Genomic DNA, 16,558 nt, shown 5'->3' with positions numbered 1-16,558 from the left:
GCCCAAGCCTCTGTCTGTCTACTCAGAAGTCAGTCTTATTATAGTCAATGGGGCTTACTCCCAGGAAAGTTTGGATAGGATTGCAGCCTGGGAGCCCGACCCTATGCATGTCTACTCAGAAGTAAGTCCCATTATAGTCAGTGGGGCTTACTCCCAGGAAACTGTGCACATAGGACTGCAATAATTGCCCCCTTAAAAGCAAGCCCCCTCCACAGCCAGAGCTCAGCTGAAAGGAGCCACGTTGCACTTTATCCAGTCTAACAGCCTCAAAATTGGAGCTGGACTGAAGCAGGGATCTCGCAATGAGAGCAATGAGTGTGACTCTATCGTTTTTTTAGTCTACCACACGGACCTCGCAATGAGAGCGGTGGGTGTGCAACGTGACTCTACACCTTCATTAGTTTACCTATGGAGTGGATTCCTTTGGCAGGCGGAAGAAGCCCTGCTCCTAAATTCTCTGTTCCCTCCCAAGCCTCGCGAGAACTCCGAAGTCGGAAGCTCCACGTAGGTGAAGTGAGCTGGAGTCCTCCTGGCTTGGTTGGGTGGCTGCAGCCCTGAGAGGGAGCCGAAGTCATGGTGAGCTGTGGGCTGCTGTAACCCCCCCCCCGAAGAGAGGGGGTTGGTATGGTGGGAGGAATGTGACTGGAGGTCAAGGGGGAGCAGGCCTTGGACGGAGGGGGGAAAGGCCTGCCAGGAGTACTCAGGGGGAGAAGGGCAGGCAGGCCGGCCCAGGGCGCTGCTGTCCATCCCCTCCATGCTGATGTAGCTGGTGTTGCCCTCTGTTAAGGGAAGAAGTTTCTGTGTCTATAAAAGCAGTATAGCAAGGCTGGCATTCACCAGGTAAAGCTGTAAAGAAAATCTTCACCCAGCGTGTGGTGTGTCTGTGGAACTCCTTGCCACAGGATGTGGTGATGGCATCTGGCCTGGATGTCTTTAAAAGGGGTTTGGACAGAATTCTGGAGGAATAGTCCACCACAGGTTGCAAGCCATGGTGGATGTGTGCAACCTCCTGTTTCAGAAGTGGGCTGCCACAGAATGCCAGGTTCAAGGGAGGGCACCAGGATGCAGGTCTCCTGTTGTTTTGTGCACTCCCTGAGCCATCTGGTGGGCCACTGGGAGATGCAGGAGGCTGGTTTTGATGAGCCCACTTTACCCTGATCCTTCTTATGTTTCTTTCCCAGCATGGAGGTTGCAAAGGCAGGGAAAGCTTTACCTGTTGATTTCTGACTGTAACTCCATTATCTATGGAACGGGAATCTGTTCATTTGGGGGGGGGGGTAGTCTAATTTCTCATTGGTTACCACAGAGGTTGTGCTTTACAGTGGTGGCTTCTGTAGTGTTAGGTTGATTTATCTTTACCTGCACCTGCGATGCTGTACAGAATGTAAATAACAGACTGAAGGCTCTCAGCCTGCTCCTATGTTGAGTCTGTGGGAGGTGTGTCCTATTCTGTTCCCACTCAAACTGTATCTGTAGCTGTATCGCTTATGCACACTTGTGACTTCTCAGCAAGTAGATCTTTAAGTTCTGCTGGCTCAGTTGAACTGTGAACTCGTTATTTGTAGCTTCATTTTTTAAAAGTAAAAAACAATTGGGAAAGGAACAAAAATAAAACAACCAGTATTGTAATGCCTCTGTATACATAGTGCAACAATTTTCAACCACTGTGCCGCAGATGGTCTGCAGGTGTGCTGCAGGACTTTGGGGAGAGTCATTTATTAGTAGGGTAATTGGGAGATTTGATCCCCCCACCAGCAGCATGGTGTGCCTTGACAATGGTCACAAAACAGATGTTGTGCCTTGACAATTTTAGTGCCTTGTCAGTGTGCCCTGAGATTAAAAAGGTTGAAAATCGCTGATCTAGTGTGTTGCTATCTTTGAAGTACTGCACACTGTTCTTGTTGCCCAATCTCACAAAAGAGATTGCAAGGTGGGAAAAGCTTTAGAGAAGGGCAAACAAAATGATCAAAAGTTTGGCACACCTTTCCAGTGAGAAAGAGCTAAATCATGTGAGACTTTTTAGTTTAGATTAGAAAAAGGAGGAGCCATTGAAAAGTTTTATTGAACTTCATGCTATAAAGTGGATAGAAAGAGAAAAAAAATCAATTCCATAATGCTAGCATTTGAGGGTAATCCAGTAGAATTGATTAGCAGTAGATGCAGGAAGGACAGAAATTATTTTTTTACATAACGCATCATTTCCATCATTTAACTTGTAGAATTCGCTGCCACAGTATAGAGTTCACATCCTGTGGCAGTGATCAATCATCAGTTGTACAGGCTATAAAGGACTTTCAAAAGGAATTAGATAAATTGACAGTAGGTGTAGGGAATGTAGGCTGTACAGCATGAACAGTTACCTTGTACTACTAGCTTATTCATGTTTAGTGTTGTATGAAAATTCAGACATGGTGTTGTTCAGATATTGGCACAGAGTGGACTAGTTGCATGATAGTGATGTTGTTAGTTGTCCCTGTGCTAAAATTGATGTAAGTTGTTAAAATTTAAGAATGTGCAAGATGACTTTTTTTAAGGTTGTAAAAAATTTATCTGGATAGGTGCAAGATTGCATAACTATGGTTACAGTGTGTAATCTTTATATTTGGGAAGATCAATTGCCTGACTAGGCCTGTTGTAGTTCTCATCTTCACTTTTATTTTAACTGATATTTGTTGTGTTCAAAATGATCTTATAGTCTTAAATCTCTTGCTGTTTAGCCTCTTCGACTTGATATAAAGCGTAAACTAACAGCTCGATCTGACCGTGTGAAGAGTGTAGACTTGCACCCCACGGAGCCATGGATGTTGGCTAGTCTTTATAATGGCAGTGTCTGTGTTTGGAACCATGAAACACAGGTAAGATCTGATATACAATATATTACGTCAGTGGTTTTCACACTTTTAGCACCGGGACCCACCTTTTAGAATGAGAATCTGTCAGGGCCCACTGGAAGTGATGTCATGACTGGAAGTGACATCATCAAGCAGGGAAACTTTTAACAATCCCAGACTTTAATTCTACCCACACTAACCCAGGAGTAAGTCCCATTGACTACCATTGTTAAAAGCATATACATAGTAGCCTGTTCAAAGTACAGATGTGTAACATTTCCCCAAATGCAGTCACATACCATGGCAGCATCAAGTCTAATATATTAAAAATAAAATATTGAAATGAATGGGGACCTACCTGAAATTGGCTCATGACCTACCTAGTGGGTCCTGACCCACAGTTTGAGAAACACTGTGTTATGTGAAAAATTGCAACAGTATGGTTGGTATTAATGTGTGGCCAACAAGATGTGAAATGAATGTTAAAGAGAATAAAAATGGAAGAACTTACAGTAATTCTTTAAATGCTAATGTGGTTTTAAATTATTTGCTGCTTTTAAAACTTAATTTTATATAGCTGCTGAACACACAGGATACTCTGTAGTTCTGTATATTTATTTGGGTCTATTATTCATGCCACTAGAACAGAGGAAGCTTTGTAGGACATGTAAGCTTTTTTCAAAGCAGTTGCCGTGATTAGCTGTTCAGGGAAGCGTGTTGCAACTAAATTCATCTCTGTTCCATTCTGTCTTCCAAATAGCCAAATGTGCTATTGCTGTATTTCTAATAAGGTTATTGTGCAAACAGCACTGGCAGCTGCTTTGTGGTAAGAACCATGTCCACAGCACTTTATTACATGTATGGTTCCTCATCCAGCATGAGATCTGAGCATGGAGCTTTGCTTCAATGTGCTTGTGACTCCTAGTTAAATTGGAGTTTTGAGTATTAAGATAGTATTTGTATGAGAAAAATGGATGGAGAAGCTTCTTGAAACATTTGTTTCCCCTCTCTGCCCTAGAATTTAAGGATCACTCCTTTGTCCTTTACCCATTCTGTAATACTGTATGTACATAAGAGCATAAGAAGAGTCCCACTGGATCAGGCCATAGGCCCATCTAGTCCAGCTTCCTGTATCTCACAGCGGCCCACCAAACGCCCCAGGGAGCACACCAGATAACAAGAGACCTGCATCCTGGTGCTCTCCCTTGCATTGGCATTCTGACATAGCCCATTTCTAAAATCAGGAGATTGCATATACACATCATGGCTTGTAACCCATTATGGATTTTTCCTCCAGAAACTTGTCCAATTCCCTTTTAAAGGCATCCAGGCCAGATGCCGTCACCACATCCTGTGGCAAGGAGTTCCACAGACCAACCACACGCTGAGTAAAGAAATATTTTCTTTTGTCTGTCCTAACCCTCCCAACACTCAATGTTAGTGGATGTCCCCTGGTTCTGGTGTTATGTGAGAGTGTAAAGAGCATCTCTTTATCCACTTTATCCTTCCCATGCATAATTTTGTATGTCTCAATCATGTCCCCCCTCAGGCGTCTCTTTTCTAGGCTGAAGAGGCCCAAACGCTATAGCCTTTCCTCATAAGGAAGGTGCCCCAGCCCCGTAATCATCTTAGTTGCAGTCTTTTGCACCTTTTCCATTTCCACTATGTCCTTTTTGAGATGTGGCAACCAGAACTGGACACAATACTCCAGGTGTGTCTTTACCATCGATTTGTACAATGGCATTATAATATTAGCTGTTTTGTTCTCAATACCTTTTCTAATGATCCCAAGCATAGAATTGGCCTTCTTTACTGCCACTGCACATTGGGTCGACACTTTCATCGAGCTGCCCACTACCACCCCAAGATCTCCCTCCTGATCAGTCACAGACAGCTCAGAACCCATCAGCCTATATGTGAAGCTTTGATTTTTTTGCCCCAATGTGCATGACTTTACACTTACTTACATTGAAATGCATCTGCCATTTTGCTGCCCATTCTGCCAGTTTGGAGAGATCCTTCTGGAGCTCCTCACAATCACTTCTGGTCTTCACCACTTAGAAAAGTTTGGTGTTGTCTGCAAACTTTGCCACCTCACTGCTCACCCCTGTCTCCAGGTGATTTATGAAGAGGTTGGAGAGCACCGGTCCCAGAACAGATCCTTGGGGCACACTGCTTTTCACCTCTCTCCATTGTGAAAATTGCCCACTCTCTGTTTCCTGGTCTTCAACCAGGTCTCAATCCAGGAGAGGACCTACCCTCTAATTCCCTGACTGAGGAGTTTTTTCAATAGCCTTTGATGAGGGACCGTGTCGAACGCCTTCTGAAAGTCCAGATATACAATGTCCAAGGGTTCTCCCGCATCCACATGCTTGTGGATGGTTTCAGAAGTTTTGTAAAACCATTTGAAGGGAGAGTGCTGATTTAAAGGCATCCAGCGTTTTGAATGTGTGTGATGTCATTTTTTCCCCCGATTGTGTTAACATTTTATATAATTTGTTTTCAGACACTTGTGAAGACCTTTGAAGTATGTGACCTTCCAGTCAGAGCAGCTAAATTTGTAGCGAGAAAGAATTGGGTTGTTACAGGAGCTGTAAGTTGTCAATTTTTTTCTGTCTTGTACATTCTGTATCTTAATAGAATTACTGGATTACTTGTTGTATGGCATCTGCTTGGTCACTGTGTGAAAGAGGATGCTGGACAATATGAGTTTTTTTGGACCCAGGCTGCTGTTATATCTGGAAACTTTCTGCTACTTGGCTTAATACATGAAAGATATTGAAATTCAGGCTTAGTAGTAAAATGTAAGTTGTGAAATATAATTATGACTTTGTACACAAGTTGTATTCTACAGGACTTTCTCTATACTGTACTTTAGTATTTGACCTCTGCTGCTATAGTTTTTCTGCACTGAACTCTCCAACTGCTTTTTATATTTAGTGTGAGCATGATTTGGGAATTTCAAAAAGTGATTTACTATGTGTGCTAATGGGAGCTACAGTGATAGAACAGAAGGTTTAAAAAAATAGACAACACCAAACTGAATGCAAAGTAATGATAAAAACTTCTGAATTTTTTTACTAAAAGCCTGAAGGGGTATTCACTTGTTTTTTCTATTCATGAATACTGAAGTTGGGATTCAGAGTTGTAAATTCAGGATGAATGCTTAGTGTTCATACACAGAGAAGCTGATATCATTGGGGTTTTTTTCTCTTCTATAGGATGACATGCAAATTAGAGTTTTCAACTACAATACCTTGGAAAGAGTCCACATGTTTGAAGCACATTCAGATTATATCCGGTGCATTGCTGTGCACCCTACACAGCCGTTCATTCTAACTAGCAGTGGTAAGGCTTTAACTGCTTAATTTTATTGCTATCTCAATTATAGTCAGCTGTTCATATAATAATAATAATAATAATAATAATAATGCATATATGATTAAAATGATTGCTTTTAATTTTAAGATATTGAGCTCTGTATTGTCTTGAAGTATCCCATTCGGGCACTCTGGAGTTTGATACAGAAGGCTACAGCACCTCAACATTGAGAATTGGATGACTGCTGTTAGGTTGGATGTCACCTCATGGTCTTCTCAGTTATTTTATTCACTATATTTAGTGCCAGTGCTTGTTTGGCCTCATACATCAGACTGTCTAACTCAGGGGTGTCCAAACATTTTGGCAAGAGGGCCACATCATCTCTCTGTGTTGGGGGCTGGGAAAAAAGTATTAATTTACATTTAAAATTTGAATGAATTTACATAAATGAATTTATTAGAGCTGGAACTTACATGAATGAATGAAGGTCATACAGTAGCTCAAGGCCAGCCTTTACTTCGCTGCCACTGCTGCATCACAGATGTGAAACAGCAAGTAGTGGAGGAAGCCCTTGTTCCACAGCTCAGGTGAGAGGTTGAATAGTTGTCCTCATGCTGAGAGCAGTTGCGTTGGGCCAGCACGATCTCCAGTAAGTCTCTGGAGGGCCAGAGACTCATTGGACACTGGAGGCTCCCCGAGGGCTGGATTGGGAGCCCCCAAGGGCTGCAAGTGACCCCCGGGCCAGGGTTTGGGCACCCCTGGTCTAACTTAAGCCTAGTTGTATTCCACGATCTTGGAGGTTTCTTTGTACAGGTGGCTAGAATCCTGGATATCTGTATTCCATTAGCAACTTTCTCCCACTGTGAAGCGGTTCTCAAACATCATGGGACTTCAAAGAAACCCAAAGACATGCTTGGGGAATCTGTGAATAGTAGAAATTTCAACATTAACTTCTGAGCAAGTTAGGGCATGATTCTATGCATGTCTACTCAGAAGTAAGTTCCATTGTGTTCAGTGAGGTTTACTCCCAGGAAAGTGAAAGAATTGCAATCTTAATTTTCTGGAAAAGTGGTTACTGATTTAAAAAGTAGAGGTAGTGAGTGGTGATTAAGTTTTATTTTAGAGTGTCACAAATCTTTTCAGACTTGTACAAGAAGAAGAAAAAATGAAAATAGGGCTTTGCTGCTAATTTACTTGGGTGAGTGGGGAAACAAGACAAATTAACAAACATATTGATTACATTTTTTTTTTTGCCATCTAGATGACATGCTTATTAAGCTATGGGACTGGGATAAAAAATGGTCATGTTCTCAAGTGTTTGAAGGGCACACTCATTATGTAATGCAAATTGTCATCAATCCCAAGGACAATAACCAGTTTGCCAGTGCCTCTCTGGACAGGACAATCAAGGTACAGTGATGTGTTACTTGAAAATTCAGTACGTTCAACTTGAAATGAAATACAGTGCATTCTTTTTACATTGAAGATGTTTATCTATGGACAAACTGGCAGAGTTCAGGAAGTGATTCAAATTATTATACCATGTAATTCTTCAGACTAAATTTTTATTTCCACCAATATGTCCTGGACCGTGAAGGTGAGGCATCCAAGGCAAAACCTAAGGGCCTTGGTGTGAGCTTAGGCTGATATTGTTTCAGCATGTTCCTGAATTATTTATTGGGTTCTTCATAATCACATTTAGAAATCTGAAGAAACTGCTAATTTCTTACAACCTCTGAAATGTAATGCTCAGGCAAATGTGCTTGGGTTATTTTATTGGTGCTTGGTCTTACTTAGGAGGATTTGGGGAGAAAATCTGAGTTAGTCTGAATCCAAAGCTTTAGAACCTGTTTGACTTTTATTTTCTGTACTAAATTTATGAAGCCAGTTTATTTTGTCTTGCCCTTCTCTGAAATTTTGAAAAAGGTTCTTTTTTGCTTGGTATTGACTTGGCAAGACTCATCAAATGACTGATTTCCTCTTCTTGGAAGGTATGGCAGCTTGGTTCATCCTCGCCCAACTTCACTTTGGAAGGCCATGAGAAGGGTGTAAATTGCATTGATTACTACAGTGGAGGAGATAAACCGTACTTAATTTCAGGGGCAGATGACCGCCTTGTTAAGATCTGGGATTATCAGGTATGTTGTGTCTTGCCTTTTAAAAAAAAAATGTTGGAGGTGTATGTAATAGGCTAACATTATGTAGATGTATTTAACTGAGAACTAAATATGTGGACATGTTTGTAATTGAACCATATTCAGTTAAGGATTAATTCCATGTCATATTTCTAATGTAGCAAATAGAATACAACTTGGCTTGGGTTTAGGATTCTTGAAGGACCACTATCTTCCTGATGAATCTGCGCATACTCTTATGTTTATCGACAGAGACTTTAGTTTGCATCCCATTGCTCCACCATTGCATCCCATTGCTCCAGGCCACACCTGGAGTATTGTGTCCGGTTCTGGTCGCCGCATCTCAAAAAAGACATAGTGGAAATGGGAAAGGTGCAAAAGAGAGCAACTAAGATGATTACTGGACTGGGGCACCTTCCTTATGAGGAAAGGCTATGGCATTAGGGCCTCTTCAGCCTAGAAAAGAGACGCCTGAGGGGGGACATGATTGAGACATACAAAATTATGCAGGGGATGGACAGAGTGGATAGAGAGATGCTCTTTACACTCTCACATAACACCACAACCAGGGGACATCCACTAAAATTGAGTGTTGGGAGAACAGACAAAAGAAAATATTTCTTTACTCAGTGTGTGGTTGGTCTTTGGAACTCCTTGCCACAGGATATGGTGATGGCATCTGGCCTAGATGCCTTTAAAAGGGGATTGGACAAATTTCTGGAGGAAAAATTCATTACAGGTTACAAGCCATGATGTGTATGTGCAACCTCCTGATTTTAGAAATGGGCTATGTCAGATGCAAGGGAGGGCACCTGGATGCAGCTCTCTAGTTATCAGGTGTGCTCCCTGGGGCATTTGGTGGGCTGCTGTGAGATACAGGAAGCTGGACTAGATGGGCCTATGGCCTGATCCAGTGGGGCTGTTCTTATGTTCTTTTGGCAGGGAGTGGGTAATTCAATGATACCCCCCCCCCCCCGCCTTTGGAATGTCTCCTCTGTGAAAATGTTTGGCCTTGAGGGTGTCGTCTTCAGGCAGAATGAAAACATTTCTGTTTTATTTTGCTCTCCCCTAAGTTTTTTTTGCTTTTATCTGCTGCTGGTTTCCTGAATGTATTTTAAATTATATTAATATTGCTGAAATTTTATTGGATTATTTTGTAGTGAATTTTACCTGTAAGTCACCTTGATTGTCCTTGTGATTGGAACTGAAAACTAATGGAGAAACTCATTTTTCAATAAATTGAAAGAGGGGTGGCCGTGTTAATTCTGTTGCTACAAGACTGTCAGTTTTGCTGCACTTTAGAGTTTACCGGTTTCTAACCTAATCATGTAACTAGTGGTATTGAGTCTTACTTGCATCTTTATTTTTTCTTCCAGAATAAAACCTGTGTGCAAACTCTGGAGGGACATGCACAAAATGTGTCCTGTGTTAGTTTCCACCCTGAACTTCCCATTATCATCACTGGCTCTGAAGATGGTAATATCATTACTCCATAGCGGTTTTTGATCTTAAAGTTTATTTCAGTTTAGAACTGTTATGTTCAGTCTTCCCTTTCAACAACCCTTTAATAACAAATGCACTGGTAACAAAAGTGAACAGTGCATAGGAGGAAGAGAATGTGAAGCATATAGGCCTACGTTTAGTCACAGCTGGCTCAGCCATGACACAACGTGATGCAGCCTGTGTCAGTAGCAGATTTTGGGGGGAGAGGGGGGCAGCAGATTTGGGGCACCCTTCATCTCTCCAGCCCACCATGGATGTGAACCACTTTGATCAGCTTCCCACTTGCTGAAAGTAAGTGAATGCATATCATCCACTTCCTTACCATGCTCCATCGTGCCATTTTCACAAAACTAGAATTGAGATTTTTGTTTTTATTTATAGAGACAGCATGAATGAAGGAACTTCTTCATTAGCATAATCTCTTCATATAAAACAAGAAGCACTGCATTTCTAGGTTTGTGGAAAAATGTGACAGAGCATGTTAAGGGCCTCCCCACCCCCAAAGCCACACCAAGGCAGCACCACCACAGAGACAGCTGTGACAGACCTAGGGCAGTAGTGTTGGGCAGTTCCTAGTCACACTGCTCCTCTTTAAAAACAAAAAAACAAAAAACCTATCTTTAAAGCATCTCAATAATAATACTACATATGATAACTCAGTCAAGGATAGATTAAAATTATGTCACTTCTGTCCCCTTTCTAAAGGAACTGTTCGGATCTGGCATTCAAGCACTTACCGCCTGGAAAGTACATTGAATTATGGCATGGAGCGAGTATGGTGTGTCGCAAGCCTGAGAGGCTCCAATAATGTGGCTCTAGGATATGATGAAGGTAGCATCATAGTTAAGGTATGTATCTTAGAAAACATATCACTGTGTTGGACATCCACTGATTGATCAGTGATTATTTTACCTTTTTTCAATTTAATGAGCAGCAGAAGTCATTCTTGGGACATTGCATTGGCGACTTGCCTGTTCATTACGAATGCAAAAAAGAATTTTAAGCAAATTGCTATATTAGATGCATGAGACTTTGCATATGTACTTCTACTTCCATTGTGGTTTCTGTACATGCTAGCTTGGCCGTGAAGAACCAGCCATGTCCATGGATGCTAATGGAAAGATTATTTGGGCTAAGCACTCAGAAATTCAGCAGGCTAATCTGAAAGCAATGGGAGATGCTGAAATTAAAGATGGAGAGAGATTGCCTCTTGCTGTGAAGGATATGGGCAGTTGTGAAATATATCCTCAGACTATTCAGCACAATCCTAATGGACGGTAAGAGATTTCTTTTTCAGAACGTAAATGTTAAGTCCTTCTACTTGATTATTCTGTTGTGTGCTTTTTCTTGTGCACAACTTTTTTTTTGCATTCTTAATTGAATTCTTACTAGAACTTTTGTGTTTACTACCTTCCAGGTTTGTGGTTGTATGCGGGGATGGTGAATACATTATTTACACAGCTATGGCATTGAGAAATAAGAGTTTTGGTTCTGCACAGGAGTTTGCCTGGGCACATGATTCTTCAGAGTAAGTGGTGTAGTTAAATGTTAACTTGGTAATGTTTTGGTAGCTATTTCCATTGTTGAATCTGTGTACTAAGATGAATTCAAGAATATTGAATTCCTCCTTCCATACATTCTAGCCTGTCCTCTTAGGTTAGCTGAAGGCGCTCTTCTACAAGTGCCACTTTTGTCCCGAGTGAGAGGGGCTGGTGGCTTGGGGACAAGCCTTCTCTGTGGTGGCACCACAACTGTGGAATGCCCTCCCAGAGGCACTGAGAACTACTCCCTCTCTCATGGCTTTTTGGCAAAGCCTCAAAACATTCCTGTTTCGTCAGGCATTTAGCCGCTGAGTGGATTTTTGTCCTATATCTATGATACATTGTGGTGACTTGATTGCCTCTCTGGACTCATCGGTTCCCCATTGGCTCATTGAGTTATTTTCCCTTAAATGTTTTTTCTGCTCTGTTTTGATATTGTTTTTGTCCATACCATGTTAAAATAAATGTTTTAATATCTTATTTGATGCTTTTTACTTGTTGTGACTTTTTATTACTTGATTATAAAGCTCTGTAAGCTGCCTTGGGCATTTGCTTCAGCATAGGAAAGGCGGGGTATAAATTTCTTCAATAAATAAATGTACAGGAATGACCATTGGTGAGACCCTTGTCCTGTGAGGGGTAAGCACTAAACTCTTTTTGTTTATATGTAGATATGCAATCAGGGAAAGTAATAGCAGTGTCAAGATATTTAAAAACTTCAAAGAGAAGAAGTCATTTAAGCCTGACTTTGGAGCAGAAGGTGTGTTGTGCACTTTATGCCTAATACCAATCTTAGCTAACTTGGGCATTTCCTAATGAAACACTAATTTTTTTTCATTTACATCCGTTGAAGGTATCTATGGTGGCTTCTTACTGGGAGTCAGATCTGTCAATGGCTTGGCATTTTATGACTGGGAAAATACAGAACTCATACGCAGAATTGAAATCCAGCCCAAACACGTGAGTTATGTTTCAGTTTCGTCTTGCAGAATTAAAGCACATTTCATACAAGCCCAGCTGTTGACAATTTAGTTACTTTTGGAGCGAATGAGAAATGTTTTAAATAGTAATAATAGAAACCTGTCTGTTCTGTCCTTTCAGTACACTTATAGGCTTAATATTCATGTCACAGCCTGTGTTTTGAAGGTTATTTGTTTTGATTGTAGATTTTCTGGTCTGACTCTGGTGAACTTGTCTGCATAGCCACAGAAGAATCATTCTTCATTCTGAAATATCTTTCTGAGAAAGTTGCAGCAGCACAGGAGACACATGAGGGAGTCACTGAAGATGGCATTGAAGATGCTTTTGAGGTAACTGCACTTGAGTGAGTGATAGGCAATTAGGATCGCATACTTAATTGAAATGGAATATGGATACATATAGTAGTGATGCATATTAAAGAGATAGAGTTGAGTGCACAATTCTCTTATTTTACTGGAATGCAGCAGTTTAACAGCGTGGCCTAAGTGGCTTCAGATTCTGGTAACTGACAAGACTGACATTGAACGTCAGCTGTTGGGCAGCTTATGACTATTAATATATATGCCCAATAATTAAGAATCTTATGAGCTGTCTAGTTTATATAAATATTGTTTTGACAGATTTAGTAAATAAACCCTATCTTTGTAAATTATTTTTCCAATGCAGTTCAATCTTTTCATTTCTAAATATTCTGTATGATGCCACACCCTTGTTAAGGGCACTGTGGTGAGTAGCATATTTGATCTTGTGTAGATTTTCTTTCAAGTTGAAGTGGAGATACAACCCCATTGAAAATAAATGTATTTAATTGCTTAGTAAGTTCTTCATATTTTAAACCAAGCCTGTATTGTTTGGAACACTTTGCTTGCAAATCCATTGAGTAATCCACTAGGTTGCCACATGGCAAAACTCTGGTTTATTTTAATAATTTTTTGGTGGATACAGCCCACTTGAATGGCTCATACAAAGTCCTTATTTCTCCCAGGTCCTTGGTGAAATTCAGGAGATTGTGAAAACAGGATTGTGGGTGGGCGACTGCTTTATTTATACCAGTTCTGTGAACAGACTGAACTATTACGTTGGAGGAGAAATTGTCACCATTGCACATTTGGACCGGTGAGTAGGTAGCAGAATTCTAATTAGTGTGCAGTCATTTTATCATTGGTGGTCTTGCAGCATGTTCTACTTTCATAATAGTTCAGTGTATGTTGAGTGAGGTTGTTGAGCAACAAATCCTAATTGGAATATGGCCCTTGGACATGGAGTGGTAGTTAGAATGTAGACTCCAACTCTGCCATTTGAGCAATGTACCTTTGTATACCCATGCAACTTGTCCTCCTACAGATTTTCTTGCCTCTTTCACATAAGGCTATAAATAAATCCCTTTTCTCCTCCCACTCTCCATGGGAAATTGAAAAAATTTCCCAAAGTTACAGAAATAGAAATTCTGTCACTAAAGCAGTGTCCCTTCAACATATGTGCCGCGTGACTTTTCTGCTGCTGTTGGTTTTGTTTGTTTAACCAATATATACCTTATGATCCTCTCCAATAAGGGGCACTTAAAGAGGCTTACAAATATAGATATAAATAATGGCCATAAAACCACCCACCATACAATACATAATAAAATCAACAATGCCTTAGAACCAAATTTAAGAGGTGTAAAAATTTAAAAGATTCAAAAGAGGCAGCAAGAGCATACAACATAATGTTTAAAAAAATCAGTGCATAAAACAACAGAGCAACTATAAAATACAATAGATTGGTTCTAGCAACCCAGATATATCCTATCCAAAACTAGCCATGATAACCATATAAAATCCATCAGAAGACAACCCTAAAAAGAAATGTCTTCACACCCTGCCAGAAAGTTTGATTTAAGAACAGCACCCTCCTTAGAAAATTAAAGGGAGTTCCATAATTGAGGTGCCACCACAGAGAAGGTCCTTTTGCTTGTCCCCACCCCTCTCACCTCCATCAAGGGCAGCATGTCCAAAAGGACCTGCCTTTGTTAATTTTAGGGAATTGGCCAGTGAGTGTGGAAGAAAATGCCCTTTGTTATCTGTTGGGCATTCTCTGCCTCTGCATTCTTGTTCCTTGCCTGTATCCTCAATATATGGGATCAACCAAGCTGCACCAACCATTTAATAGTTTAAACATCAAGTTAGGGCTTTTTCAGCACAATCCTATGCATGTCTACTCAGGATCAGTGGGACTTATTCCCAAGTAAGTTTGCATAGTATTAAGGCTTTTAATAGTTGGTTCGTGGCTGTGGTTTTTATTGGACTATCTTAATCTGATTTTTTTCTTGCTACTGCTGTTTACATTCTCCTAGACTGTGCATTTCTGTCTTATGATTAATATATATTATAGACCACTCTGGAAATTTTTAGATGGTATATTTTGTCATGTCAGCACAGAGCTTCAGAGCATAACTTCCATATCTACCATGGTGCAATCCTGTGCACATTTACTCAGAAGTAAGCCCCATTGAGTTAAGTGAGACTTACTCCCTGGTAAATGTGTAGAATTGCAGCCTATAATGATTTGTTATAGATGTTTAAGCCTTCTTTTTTACATCTTTGTTAAATTAATGCTTTCTTTCCCCACCCCCTGTTTTAAAGGACAATGTATTTACTTGGGTACATTCCCAAAGACAACAGACTGTACCTTGGAGACAAAGAATTAAACATAGTGAGTTACTCCTTGTTAGTCTCAGTGCTTGAGTACCAGACTGCAGTGATGAGGAGGGATTTCAGTATGGCTGACAAAGTTCTTCCTACCATTCCAAAAGAACAGAGGACCAGAGTTGCACATTTCCTTGAGAAGCAGGTAAAAACATTTGTCAAAGTCTACCAAATTAAATCTTGGTTAAAAAAAAAAAATCTGACATGCTAGGCTTGGAAATGGCTGCTAATATAACTTTGCAGGGTTGGGTTGTAAATAGATATGAATTAGGCACTGTATATCTAGATTACTTATTATTGTACTTAATACACAATGAAATTTGATGCACCATTGAGATATGGACATAAGAAACTATATACAAATATATAGTATACAAATATATATTTGTATACAAATACTATACAGGTGCAAGCTATTTATCCACAAATTTTTTTATCTCTGAATTTGTCTCAACAAGAATTGGGTGGGGGGAATTGAAAGTCGAACACACCTTGCCTCCTTTGCCCTGCGCTGGCGTCTGGCTCCTTTTCAAGGCAGCCCAAAACACTGCAAAAAGGCTCCAACTGGCATAGGCAGGGAATAGCCCTGGAGCCCTGGAAAGGTTCCCCTTGCGAAGGAACAGTAACACTCTTAGAGCCCTTGAGCCAGCAAAGAGGCTGAAGGGGGGAGGGCAGAAAACCTCTGTAACCAGAACACATGCAGCAAGGTGGAGCGAGCACACACACTCACACGGGCAGGTGTGGTAGCAACAGGGGGGATTGCTTTAAAAAACCCGGGGAGTGTTTCCCAATTCCCTCCTCCCCCTTCAGACTGAGATGGTGCAGGCTCTTAGTCCTCCACCCTACGGAAACAAAACAGCCCAGTAAGCCAGAGCATGAGATTTTAGGCTACAATCGGATCCACACTTTCCTGGGAGCAAGCCCCATTGACTAGAATGGGATTTACTTCTGAGTAGACAATCATAGGACTGGACTCTTAAAAGCTCAGCATCCCACCTGTGAAAGGAGTGGGGACAGCTGGCAACAGGGAGGGCTGAGTACGGAGTGGAGGAGGGGGAGGTGAAGGAACATAAGAACATAAGAACAGCCCCACTGGATCAGGCCATAGGCCCATCTAGTCCAGCTTCCCGTATCTCACAGCGGCCCACCAAATGCCCCAGGGAGCACACCTGATAACAAGAGACCTCATCCTGGTGCCCTCCCTTGCATCTGGCATTCTGACATAGCCCATTTCTAAAATCAGGAGGTTGCGCATACACATCATGGCTTGTACCCCGTAATGGATTTCTCCTCCAGAAACTTGTCCAATCCCCGTTTAAAGGTGTCAAGGCTGGACGCCAGCACCACATCCTGTGGCAAGGAGTTCTACAGACCAACTACACGCTGAGTAAAGAAATACTTTCTTTTGTCTGTCCTAACCTGCCCAACACTCAATTTTAGTGGATGTCCCCTGGTTCTGGTATTATGTGAGAGTGTAAAGAGCATCTCCCCATCCACTCTGTCCATCCCCCGCATAATTTTGTATGTCTCAATCATGTCCCCCCTCAGGCGTCTCTTTT

General features: G+C 41.2%; 1 protein-coding gene across 1 annotated transcript in view; it reads left to right on the top strand.

Annotated features, from left to right (window-relative positions):
- The first annotated feature begins 489 nt into the window (after window positions 1–489).
- Window positions 490–16,558, top strand: part of COPB2 (COPI coat complex subunit beta 2) — a 26,862-nt gene continuing 10,793 nt past the window's right edge. Inside the window, exons 1-15 of the mRNA XM_066620248.1 lie at window positions 490–576; window positions 2,718–2,855; window positions 5,338–5,424; window positions 6,053–6,179; window positions 7,414–7,562; window positions 8,144–8,290; window positions 9,664–9,763; window positions 10,496–10,638; window positions 10,868–11,067; window positions 11,208–11,318; window positions 12,003–12,091; window positions 12,185–12,291; window positions 12,498–12,641; window positions 13,298–13,428; window positions 14,937–15,144. Coding sequence (XP_066476345.1) covers window positions 574–576; window positions 2,718–2,855; window positions 5,338–5,424; window positions 6,053–6,179; window positions 7,414–7,562; window positions 8,144–8,290; window positions 9,664–9,763; window positions 10,496–10,638; window positions 10,868–11,067; window positions 11,208–11,318; window positions 12,003–12,091; window positions 12,185–12,291; window positions 12,498–12,641; window positions 13,298–13,428; window positions 14,937–15,144 — 1,884 coding nt within the window. The 5' untranslated portion in view covers window positions 490–573. The remainder of the gene's footprint in view (window positions 577–2,717; window positions 2,856–5,337; window positions 5,425–6,052; window positions 6,180–7,413; window positions 7,563–8,143; window positions 8,291–9,663; window positions 9,764–10,495; window positions 10,639–10,867; window positions 11,068–11,207; window positions 11,319–12,002; window positions 12,092–12,184; window positions 12,292–12,497; window positions 12,642–13,297; window positions 13,429–14,936; window positions 15,145–16,558) is intronic.

This window comes from Tiliqua scincoides, chromosome 3 (assembly GCF_035046505.1).
Source record: "Tiliqua scincoides isolate rTilSci1 chromosome 3, rTilSci1.hap2, whole genome shotgun sequence".
Taxonomy (NCBI): Eukaryota; Metazoa; Chordata; class Lepidosauria; order Squamata; family Scincidae; genus Tiliqua; species Tiliqua scincoides.
Note: the sequence above shows the minus strand (reverse complement) of the source record. Positions and strands in the feature narration are given on the sequence as shown.